Source organism: Chrysemys picta, chromosome 4 (genome assembly GCF_011386835.1).
Source record: "Chrysemys picta bellii isolate R12L10 chromosome 4, ASM1138683v2, whole genome shotgun sequence".
In the NCBI taxonomy this organism is placed as follows: Eukaryota; Metazoa; Chordata; order Testudines; family Emydidae; genus Chrysemys; species Chrysemys picta.
The window spans coordinates 8,796,303-8,808,846 of NC_088794.1; the positions used below are offsets into that span (position 1 = coordinate 8,796,303).

Genomic DNA, 12,544 nt, shown 5'->3' on the forward strand with positions numbered 1-12,544 from the left:
GTATTAAGGAGGTAATTACAGGACGAATTCCCTCTTCAGCTTGTTTTGACAGAGGGTATTGTGGTACTCGGGGAAGGAGTTTTGCTGGGTTTAAACGAATTTTCACCGGCTGGGCAGACCCAATGCACCCAACTTGGTTGGCATGATCGGCCCACAATGAAGGGGGAACCTGAGCCAGCAGTTCCTGTTGCAACGAGGAAGGACTGGGGTCGGTTTCCTTCCTTGAAATGGGCTCCTGTAAAACTGGCAGGACCTCATTGTGGGCAGGATCGGGCACGTCCAAATACACACCCTCAGGGGTACAGTATAGTGTAGTTTAGCTTACACAGCAAATCCTTCCCTAAGAGGTTAACTGGCGAACATGGGCTATGAAGGAATGCATGATAGTCAGAAAGAGGACCGATAGAAATGGACAGAGGTGAAGAGACAGGGTGAGGAATAGGGGTATTGCCCACTGCTACTGCATTTATGATTTCAGAGGTTATTGAGAGAGAAGGAAACTCACAGGCACGGAGTGTGGACCGTGAAGCACCGGTATCTATTGAACAGGAGGTAGGGGTGCCATTTATTACACAAGAGACATTAGGACCCGTCTGATCTAAAGGAATAAGCGGAGCGATGATGCTACTAGTCTCCTGGCTCTCCTAATAGTCTTCAGACAACAAGGGAGCTGTGGTGGTGGGCCCGATTGTATTTGTGCCGAGGCTGGGTATGTAGATTGGCCAGGGCAATATGGACATTCGCGTTTCCAGTGGCCCTCCTTTTTGCATAATGACATGTGCCAATTCGCTGCTCTTGGAAAGGTGGTTGACAGGGACTTTGGTTTGGTCTTCCTCCCCTACCTTGCTTAGGGTGGCCACCACGGAACCCTTGCATGCTTTGAATCTGGAGGGCCATTAACTTAGTTTCAGTATCATCCTTTTTCTTTTCTAACTGGCGATGGTAATGTTGTGCAGCTGCTAAGATTCCATCCAGATCCTTTCCTTCCCAATCTACTATCCCAACTTTTAATTGGTCACCCAACTTTGGGATAAGACCTTGCACAAAAGCAGCTACCACTGCTTGTTTAGCAGTGTCTTCTGCATTATTTACGCTGGAATGTCTTTCAAAAACTTGTTTAAGGCGCTCCATATAATCAGCAGGGTTTTCCCCTTTGTTTTGTTTGCAAGCATTAATTTTAGTCCAGTCCATTCTTTTTGGACATACGGTAAGGACTTCATTTAACAAATTGTTTCTATGCATAACTAAATTATCATGACTGAGATCTTGGTCAGTATCGGGCCAATTGGCCTTTTTATACAGACGATCCAGCATTTCCCTGGGCAACATTGCTCTTAAGAGTTGATCCATGTCTGCCCAGGAGGGGTAATAGCAACGAATGACCATCCTCAGTTGTTCCTGAAATTTAACTGCGTCTTCCCTTATTTTTGGAAGTTTATCAATTAGGTTATATTAATCCCCGGGAGTTCATGGTGCATGCACAGTCACCATGATCCCTTGTCCTTGATCATTCACTCCTCCTGGGAGTTGATGCAGGGGGTGTATCGGGATCATCTCAGGGGATGTTTCTTGGATCCCTCTAAGGACCTTCTGTAACCTAGTGTGGGTTGCTGGGGGTGAATTTATAACCTCGGGGGATTTCACGCATTCTTTTAAAATTTTGAATTGAGCAGACAAGCATCGGATTGGTTCTTCTTCTAGGACTGGGGAATTTCCTCTAAGTTCAGTTATTAACTGATCAGCTCGTCTAGTCAATTTGACAATTTGAGCTTCCTGAGAAGCCGAAGATGATGGGGAAGAAGTCGAGGGCCCCGATGAGGGTGAGGTTAATACTTGTGACTGGGAGTCCTGGGAGGTGGAATCATCTCTGTATACTGGGGGCGGGGTGGCAGGTCTTTGAACAATGGGCCCCCTTCCAGCCTCTGCTGTTCCAGCCTGATGGGGTCACGCTAGTGCCTGACCGAGCGGCCGAGGGGCAGGCCACTGTCTACATTCTACAAATAAATCAATAAGCTCGTCAGACGGAACTGAGGGGGTACTTCCAAGGGGCTGAACCTCTTGTTGGGGCCTTGATGGATAAAGCTGTGTTATCATTTGCTGGCCAGCGGAGTTTTGGGCAAGGGTCAATTTTTCCTTTGTTTCTTTCAGTTGGAGTTTAAGTTTCTCTTGGGAGTCCCTAAGACTCCTCATACGAGATTCATGGCATCGTTTTTCGGTTTCCTCATACCAATTAAAATAAGCATCGAACTGGGCCTGCGGTACGACATTGGCAAGAAGCGCGCCTCTGAGGTGTACAATCTTGTCAAGGTCGAAACTACAGCCTAAAGGAAACTGTAATTTAGGATCATCTCTTGTATGCCAATTCCATTTTTTCAAAAACTTACAAGTGAGAGGACCATAATTCAAATACATGTAAGCTGCAGGTGTGCCCTTTGGCGGGATGGGGATTCCTTTTGACTCACTGCCCCCCATATTTTTTTATGGGCAATTTATGCACAGACAGACAAATAGATAAACATAAACCAGGTGTGCCCTGTCACAGCCTTTGAATTTCCTGGCAGGGCGGCGCTCCCGTTGAGCCCGCTGCCCCAGGACCCAATACTTTCACACAGGTCGTTGGCACAGGAAAGGCTTGTTTAGGTATGTCCACAACTGTCTACAACCCCATCCAGCAAAGAGCATCAGCTAGTTTCAGAGAGAACGACGCCGCTTACTCTATCGCTTTGGTGGGGCGTTTGGACCCGTCAGTGGCTCTTCAGATCGCCGTTTACTGGAGGAGGAGGGAAACCAGAGGGAAAGAGGGTGAGGAAACCAGACCGTTCACAGATGGTAAAGGATGGGGGTCACACACTCCTAGACCTGGACAGGCCCCTCGCCGGTCATGCCATGCAGAGGGTCCTTATCCTGATCAGGGTCTTTTACCGACCCTCTAGGGCGCGGTCACAGGGCTTGCGTTCGAGTCACCTCTGGTCACGAGCCCGAAGAATTTCGCAGAAGGCTTGGGGCGTCTTCCTGCGACCCTCACTCACACCGGTCTACCGTCCTTCACTTTCACACTGGCACACAAAACAGTACAGAGGCCTATTTAGCCACTCCCAGTGGCTCTTCCCGGGGAACAGAACAGAAGGGCATCAGGGTTATCTGGTAGTAAAAAGGTTCAGATCCAGCATACAACTCACCCAAACCCAGAGCCTATAGACAGTCCTCCACCGGAACCCAATATAGAGATTTTAAAAGGATCTCTTATGGTCCATGGTCCTCCGGTCTGGGGAAGTCTTCTGTGGATCCCGGACGAGCCCCCAAATTGGTGTGGAAAATCGACCACACGTTGAGTTTGGATCAGATCAGCCTGAGGCTCCTTTATTGATACAAGCGCAGGAGGGTAGCAGCTCTCAGTAGCTGCCCCCCGATAAAAGGAACACACAAGCCTTTTAAAGCTTAAAACCACAGACAAATTACACATACATTTCGTGTTGGAATACAATTGCAAAATTTAACAAAGGTCAAAAGCAAAAAGACACAATCATCTCCCTTATTTGGCTTTTCCTGTTATTTAGGGTTACCATATTTTGTGCCTCCAAATGGAGGACACTTCACGGGGCCCCGGCCCCGCCCCAGCCCCGCCCCAACTCCGCCCCCTCCCCAAAGTCTCCGCCCCCTCCCCTGCTTCCCGCGAACATTTGATTCGCGGGAAGCCTGAAGCAGGTAAGGGGGAGTGTGGGGGGAGGAGGCCCGACCTGGCGCCCCCCCCGGCGGCCCGGCGCACCCCCCGGCTCCCGGCCCCGCGACCCCGGCCCCGCGGGCCCGGCACCCCGGCTCCCGGCCCCGCGGGCCCGGCACCCCGGCTCCCGGCCCCGCGGGCCCGTGACCCCGGCCCGGCTCCCGGCCCGGCCCCCCGCCCTGCGGGCCTGGCTCCCTGGCCCCGCGACCCCGGACCGGCTTCCCGGCCCCGCAGGCCCGGCCCCCGGACCGTCTCCCGGCCCCGCGGGCCCGGCCCCCCGGCTCCCGGCCCGGACCCCAGCCCGGCACCGCGCCCCCGGCTCCCCGCCCGGCCCCGCACCCGGCCTGGCCCTGCGCCCCTGGTTCCCGGCCCGGCCCTGCGCCCCTGGACCCCGGCCCGGCACCGTACGCCCGGCTCCTGGACCCCGGCCTGGCACCGTGCGCCCGGCCCGGCTCCCGGCCCGGCACCATGCCCCCGGCCCCGCACCGGCCCGACCCCAGCCAAAGAGGCCCCGGCCGAGCACCACCGAGCCCTCCCTCCCGATTTTCCCGGACATGCCCGGCTTTCGGGGATTTCCCCCCGGACGGGGATTTGAGCCCCCAAAAGCCGGACATGTCCGGGAAAATCCGGACGTATGGTAACCCTATGTTATTGTTATTCCCTGTCTAGCTTTTCTGCGGTTTGACTTTTCTAACGCTTCCATTGTGGCAATAGAAAAATAAGCTTGGCTATGGCAAATTGTGTTTGGGGACTTTCCACTTCACCTCCTCATGCTCCCTGTACATAGAAGGCCATTGTTCTGTTCTGGGGACTTTCCATCCCACTTTTGCCTTCTCATGCCCCTTACACACAGAAGCAAGCTCAGCTAATATTTCAGGCCTACGAACTTGAAAAAAATACTAGCTTGACCAAAGCCTGAGGCCCTCTGTAAATTTTCCCTCACACAGATAAGTGCACTTACAGAGGTATAGCTTATTCCCCTTCTCTAGACTGGTATCGTTAAAGCACTATGTGTTGACAAGGCCTAAGTGGCACAAGAATCATGCCCACAATTTGTAGTTCTCGGTGGGTGAAATTCACCCGCTTGCAGAAAGCAATGCGCATAGCAACACTTGCAGAGCTAGTCATGCCCATAACATCTCAACTCAAATGCCCGGGCCTAGGCACCACTTCAATCTGATTGAAGGCTTATTTTGATTCAAGTGATGCATCGGCCTGGTGATTTGATGAGACTCACTTCTTAAAGAAACTCTACTTCCTAAATCACTGTGGATTACAGGCTGGGTGCAGTAATTGGTTTTGGTAGCCACAGGAAACAATTCAAGGACCCATTCACTCTTGGATGTAGGAGCGGGCATATGTTTTGTTGATTAGCACAGCAGTTTTCCACACTGAAATGACATTCTTCAGCTGAAGGTCTCGGTTCACAGCGCTGGTCAGATTCACAATGTAATTTTCTTCTTTTCCCTCTTTTTCTAAATATTCTTGAAAGGTCTCCACTATCCTGTTCATAAAAGAAAACAAGATTGTAAATGTACAGGACACTGGTTCAGAAAGACTAAGTGCCAATTCTGACAGGCACACCCAATTTCTTGAGTTCCCTTTTCACACTGTTGGTCACTTCAGCAGGTATAACGTGGGGTATTTTTCACTAGCAAGTTTTGACTTTTTGTCGAAAAATGAACCCTCCCCCGCCCCCCCCCACAAATAAACCCCAAACAAACCAACCCTGAAAATGGTTTGGTTTTCAGCAACTAAAAAATAAACATTTTTAGCTCAACACTGCTGAAAAGTGAAAAGTTGATGGCTCAAATAAACAAAAAATGTCTCAAAACTTTTGGTTTTCTGAACCAAATTTTTTTGAGGAAGGCAGATGCTTCCTGAGAAAATTTACATTTAGTCCCAAACTCAATTTTTCATTTGAAAAAGCCCTACGTGTAAAGTTTCTAAAGCCTCAATTAGTGAATATTCAAGAGTTGTCAGACAAGAGGTAACATTTCCTCCCATCAATTTTTAAGCAAAACGGTGTGCTCTTAAACAGCAGTGGGTGAAATTATCCAGTACTGGACATAACTCTGGGGAAGAAAACAAGGCGTTAAAGGGACATAAGGAATAGAAGATACCAAAATTCCAGCTCTTACCTAAAGAAATGAGATTTAATATGCCTGCTGGAATTTTTATCAATAACAATGGATGTTCTTATTATTCATAGACATGCCTAATGCATTCTTAAGTCTCACTAAATTCTCAGCCGCAATGACTTCATGTGGCAGTGAGTTCCACAAGCTAATCACAAGCCATGTAAAAAACTATTCCCTATGACCAGTTTTGAATTTCCATCTTTCAATTCCATTGAACATCCCTTTGTTCTTGTGTTAATGGACTGGAAGAACAGATGCCTCCTGATCTTCCTTCTCTAGACCAGTCAGTATTTTATAGACCATTATTAAATCTCCTCTTTTCCTAGGTAACAACCTCAGTCTGTTCAGTCTCTCTTCATAGGAGCTTCTCCACACACCTGATCATTCTCATTGCCCTTCTTTAAGCCCCTCTAGTTCTGCAGTATGGAAAGTCTGAGAATCTCTAGCCTAGATAGTAGCAGCTGCAGGTTATCCAATTCTAGAAGACTTGGAGATCTCTGGAAAATGACCTTTTATATGTGACATGATTTGACCTTTCCCTTTTAATACAGCATACAAGTAATATACAGGCAATTTTAAGATGCTGGGTTTCTTCCCCTACATTTGCCTTGATCTTTTAATCTGCATTTAAAAAAAACAACCAAACAAACATACCACAAAAGTTCTTAAATCAACAGGGAATAATTTCTAAAGTGGTTTGTGCCTGCTCCAAATTAAAAGTAAAAAAAAAAAAATTTTTTTTCATCTGGATCTAAATGTTTGTACAGAGCCCTTCGCATATTCACAGACAAGAGAAATATGTAGTTACCCCCAACTGTTTTTGCAGCTTTCCAATGCCACTGTGATCATTTCGTGCAACTCGATGATAAAGAACTCAATATTGACAGTGGATAATGCTGTTGTTAGCGCCTCCCTCTCCTGGTCAGCCAGTTCGTCATGGTAGCCCTTGTCTATCAGGAAGAAGGGATTCTGAAATGAGAAGCACAGTGTCAGTGGGGGCAACTGCAGAGGTGCTGCAGAAGTGTCTGGATGCCCCGTCCACAGGGCAGTTGAGGATGTGCCTGATGGAAGAGTGTCCTCATTTGACTCAGAGCAGGTGTAGCCTGGTGACGCTTGCTTCTGCCCTACGCATAGGGGCTGCTCCCGGGGTGGGATGGAGCAGGTGGCTCTGCAGGTGACCTCAGGCCAGTGCTGCGGTCCTGTAGCCAGCAAAAACTTTCATAGCTTTTATTGACCAATATATGCTGGGCTAATGTCGATCAATCTATGATCCATCTCACATTATCAATATTGATACCACAATGCATTAAACACACAATATCAATAGTACATTATATTGTAGATACATTTCTAGCAGTTACCTGGCCTGAATTGGTCTATGTCTTTTTATAATCCTGTTCACTCGCGCTTAACACTTTGCAAAACTGAAGTCAGTTTTGGCATTAGAAAATAAGAAATTTGCCAAACGCAAAATACATTAATGTTGTGCCCAGTACAAGCCGGACCAGTAGTATCCAAAACAAAGTAAGGGAAGATACAGAACAACAAGTTAAGGAACTGACACAAGATGATGGGCTGGAGTTTTGTGACATATAAAGCATTTTGTAACTTGTAAACCACCCTATAAATACTACTTGCTGAAATATGTAGCTGGGCCACACCTTCTGTGTAAAGTGGATTTAAAAACAGCAGCACAAGACGGCTTCATGAAAACTGCTATATTACAAAGCCTTTCTTCCAGTACTATGCTATTATTACTGTCAGTTTTGTTGTAGCCATGCTGGTCCCAGGATATTAGAGAGATGAGTGGGTGAGGTATTCTCACTGGACCAACATCTGTTGGTCAAAGAGAGACACTTTCAAGATACACTGAGCTCTTCTTCAGGTTAGGGAAAGACCAACAGACGTCTCTCTATACTCGTATTGACTTTTAGCAATAAACCTGACTGATCTCTTGAATATATTTTATAACAAACCAAGATGTGGGCAAGCAACTGTCTATGCAATTTATCAACAGTATGAAGGCCATCAGGTCCCATCCAGCCCAACCTCCTACCTAATCCGGGCTAGAGACTCTCCCCCAGAGATTCCTGCCTCTGGCATAATAACTCCTGGCTGAGCTAGACTGTAACTTTGAGAAAGGGGCGACGCATCTAGATTTATAGACTCCAAGTGATGGAGCCTGACAGCAGCAGAGGAGGGACTACACAGCAAGTGAGCAGAGAACATTGGTCATAACTAGAGGCTGGTGGGGAAATGTTGGGAAAAAAAACAATAACTAAAATAATTGTGTCTGTGCCTTGCAGCATGGACATTTGACACTGGGATTGCCCTAGGGCCAGGCAGGTGCCTTTTGCTGTGCTCATAGAACTCTGTTCAGATCTGGTGGAGTTACATGCAATTGAAAATCACCCATTTCACAGTGCAGCTGGCTTTCAGCAACATGTCCAAAAGAGTAATTGGTTTTCAGCTGGAAAATTTTTGTGCTTTACTTTTTTCAGCAAAGTCAAAATTTTCTGTGAAAAACTTCAGTTTGTCAAAAACCCAATTTTCTGATTAAAAACAATTTGCACAGAAAGTTTTCAGTCTTGTCACAGCCCCATCCCAAGCTCTCACTGAGGTGGATTCCTCCATTACCTGGTTCATTTGTACAAGTAGCGCTGATCTCTTTGCTGACAGGATCTGCCACAGAGATAGGATGTGCTTCAGCTGCGTTTGTGGGACAACCTGGAATGAAAGAACACAGACAGGGATTTACCCAGACCTTGGCACCCAGAAAGCCTTGACACTGATATTTAAATCCTCATCACGGAAGTGAGCACATTCTATATGTGTTTCACAGTTACCTTGCTACTGCCAAAGTTTTAAAGAATGTCAAACCACTGAGCTGGTGGGAGTCACTGGCTAAGAACCTGGAACCAGAGTTTGCTGAAGAGCGAAACCAGCTTTTGACAGCCTTTTGTAGGCACAGAGAGAATATTTTCTTTCTTTCAGTTTATTCAACTAGTTCAGTTCAATGAATAGGTCATTGAGTAGAACGGTCAAGTTCTGGTTTGAAAAGTTGGGATCCTGCTGGTACCTGGCAGGCATTTTCAGAGACTGTGCCCATGTGGATTATTCATTAGTATTATTTATTTGTATTGCAGTAGTGTCAAAAGGCTCCAGTCACCATGTGCTGGGCTGTAACAAAGAGACAATGCACATCTGCAAATGAATGCAGGGTAATCTTTTCAGAAGTGTCTAAGTGAGTTGGGAGCCTCCCATTTTGACCTGGGGCTATGGAGGAGCTGAAGAACCTGGGGAGGTAGGAGGCGGATGAGCTGAATTCCCGCAGAATGTTTCAGTTTAATCAAATCGGCATTTTCTGACAGAAAAATCTACTCTAGAATCTATACAGTAGGGTTGGTCAGAGAACGGGTTTTCTTCCACAGAACATTTCAATGAAATGATTTGTGGAAAATTTCAACCTTCCTTAAAAGCTTGAAAATTGATATTTTTGTTTCCATTTTTGGGTGAAACCCAAAAGTTTTCATTTTTCTTTTTTGATGGAAAGTTGAAATTTTCCATGGAAAGCAAAAATATTCATTTAGTCAAAACCACAATTTTTCGCTCAAACAATAGTTTTTGAAAGAAACTGTACTCTATGTTCATATATTCAGAATGCATAGTAGAAAGCATGAAAACAAAAAATATTTATTATAAGGAGAGCTTAATTGTCATTGCTGTGAATTCAAACCAAAGTTAATCTCTTACCGGTAGGTCTCTGAACTGCTTTGCATTAGCCTCCATCTTCAGCTCATTTCTGACATACTCCGTCAGGAGCCGCTCTGGGTCCCCTCCAGTCACGGCCAGAAACTCCGCAGCCACTTTCAGGGTGGAGAGTGCTCTGGAAATGTCGCTCACTGAACTGGCCTCTTCCATGATGCGTTTCATCAGACTCACGCTCAGTGGTTCCTATGGATAGCAACAGGAGACAAAAGGTTGTCTGTAGGAGTTCCACATCCAAATCCCATTACAATCAATGGCATCCAATCTGGTAGGCAACTTTGAAAAACTCAGCCTTAAGTGTTTCCACACTGGTGTTGTATGATCCAAGGGATTGTATACAATGTATGAAGAAGATATGAGGAATTTTGTTAGAGATGCCATATATAAGACAAATGAATATTAGATTAATAGATTCTAAGGCCAGAAGTGACTGCTGTGATGGTCTAGTGAGTCTGACCTCCTGTGTAACACAAGCCACAGAACTTCCCCCAAATAATTCCTGTTTGAAGTACAGGTCTTTTAGAAAAGCATCCAATCTCGATTTAAAATTGCTAGTGAGGGAGAATCCACCACAGCCCTCAGTAAATTATTCCAATGGCTAATTACTCTCACTGTTAAAAATGTTACTTTATTTCCTGTCTAACTTCAGCTTCCAGCCACAAGATCACAGTATGCCTTGGTCTACTAGATTGAAAAGCCCTTTATGATCAAATATTTGTTCCCCATGTTGGTACTTAAAGACTGTGATCAAGTCACCTCATCGTTAAGCTGTGCTAATAATGCCGTGTTAATAATACACAAATACTCTTACTAAGTATTTTATCTCATTCTGATAGTTAAGATTGTAAAGTTAGGTGACCCTCTAAGCAAAACTCCTATAGAATGTAAGTGCTATACGTTTGATTTTGCTATATAATTCAAGTGAGAATTCTATTCCTGCTTGGAATTCTAGAGGAAGGTGACAAAAACTATAAAAAGAATATCATTCTCTATGAAATTGGAAAGGTTCAGAGATCAGTTTCTATGGAATCATACTACAGAGACCTTTGGTTTCATCAGTACTAAATTCTGTGGGACTTTACCAGAAGGGAACATGGGTATTGCCAGGCGGGATCAATGCCAGGTCCATCTAGTACAGTTGCCGGTCTCTGACAACACCCAATACCAGATGCCACAGAGGAAGGTGTAGGAGCCCCACTCCCCCTGTACCAGATTAGTGATAATCTGTCCCCATGCTAGACCCCATCTGGGCTCTGATAGTAAGGGTGCGGCTCAAACCCTAGAGCGGGAGGTTTACAAAAATGTTGTCATCACTAATTATAGCTAACTGTGGATATTTTTGTGATCTACAGAAATGTCCAATCCTTTCTGGAATCTTGCTAACTTCTTGGCCTCAGTGATTTCTTGTGGCAATGAGTTCCACAGGATAGCCACGTATTCTGTGAAAAAGTACATGCTTTGATCAGTTTTGAATTTGCCACCTTTTAATTTAATTGAAAATCCTCTTTTTCCTGTGTCATGAGACAGGGAGAACAAATGCCCCCCAAGTCGCCCTTCTCTAAATAATTATTTTATTACGGGAATTCTTTCAAAATGTGTTTGAACTAATAATGAGAGCATTACATCCGTGTAATTCAGAAATAAAATCAGGGCAGTCAATGGGGTAAAACTGTTGTGAAGCTGGCGTACAAAGGAAGAGAACCAGGCTCCCTGACTCCAAGTGGCCAAGGAACTGTACAAAAATGTGCTTTTTAGTAGCTAAAGTTAGAGCTCGATGCTCCACTTGGCTCATCATGGGCCTGGGACCTACTCCTCGGCCGCTTTGTGCTGCTTCAACGTCTCAAGCTGAGCACCCAAATGCTGAAGGCGCCCAGAAATGAGTGGAGAGTTTAGAGAACGATGCCCTTAATGAGTGAGTGGACATACTATAGGTTTTGGATATTTACCCAACCTTCTGACCGTACAGTGGCTATGAAAGCTGTTTACAGTGCGGGAAAGAGAGGATTATCTGAGTCTGAAGCTGGGGGAAAACCCAGGGTTGTTTTTGATCTCACCTGGTGCAATTGTTCTCTAACGTTAGCTTTTGTGGAGTGCAGAGTCTTCACATTGTTCAGTGTAATGGACGGAATTGTCTGAAAAGGAAAACGTTCGTGATTAATAACTGGTTTATAAAGCACAACATGTTCAATACAGAAAAAATCCTGATGTACACTCCAACGGTTAAAGCATAATTTTCAAAAGCACTTAAGGGATTTAGGAGCCTACAGCCCATTTTGAAAAGTATCTTGGTCTCTTAAGGCCAGATTTTTAAAGGTGCCTAATGTGATTTTAAAAAAATCATCTATTGAAATCAATGGGAGTTCAGGCTAAAGTGTTCAAAACTGCCTAAGTGACTTAGGAATGTAAGTATCATTTTCAAAGATGATTTAGTCACTTGGGTGCCCATATCCCATTGTTTTGCGGTGGGACTTAGGCATCTAACCTGCTCAGGTGCTTTTGAAAATCCCAATAGGCCCCTAGATGCCTAAATAATTTCAAAAAACGAGGAGTCCGGTGGCACCTTAAAGACTAACAGATTTATTTGGGCATAAGCTTTCCTGGGTAAAAAACCCACTTCTTCAGATGCAAGATTTTTCTTCAGATTTTTGACCCACAAAAGCTTATGGCCAAATAAATCTGTTAGTCTTTAAGGTGCCACTGGACTCCTCATTGTTTTTGTGGATACAGACTAACACGGCTACTCCCTGATAAATAATTTCAAACATCTGGCCCCTAGGAGCCCAAGTCTCACTGCAAGCCAATGGGATTTAGACTCCTAAGCAGACCTGGGAGGGAAATAGTTTTGCTATCCTGTGCGAATTTGAGAATTCAAAAACCTTCTCTCTTCCAAATTGAGATGGGAACTCAAAATCTT

At 45.4% G+C, this 12,544-nt stretch overlaps 1 protein-coding gene across 2 annotated transcripts in view; it reads right to left on the minus strand.

Moving 5' to 3' along the window:
- Nucleotides 1-1,331: 1,331 nt before the first annotated feature.
- Nucleotides 1,332-12,544, minus strand: part of LOC101946831 (E3 ubiquitin-protein ligase rnf213-alpha-like) — a 151,932-nt gene continuing 140,719 nt past the window's right edge. For both annotated transcript variants that reach the window (XM_065594210.1, XM_065594212.1), the window contains 5 exons: nucleotides 11,685-11,762; nucleotides 9,616-9,816; nucleotides 8,500-8,589; nucleotides 6,671-6,831; nucleotides 1,332-5,225 (listed from right to left, as the gene is read on the minus strand). In XM_065594210.1, the coding sequence (XP_065450282.1) occupies nucleotides 5,054-5,225; nucleotides 6,671-6,831; nucleotides 8,500-8,589; nucleotides 9,616-9,816; nucleotides 11,685-11,762 (702 nt within the window). In that variant the 3' untranslated portion in view covers nucleotides 1,332-5,053. The remainder of the gene's footprint in view (nucleotides 5,226-6,670; nucleotides 6,832-8,499; nucleotides 8,590-9,615; nucleotides 9,817-11,684; nucleotides 11,763-12,544) is intronic.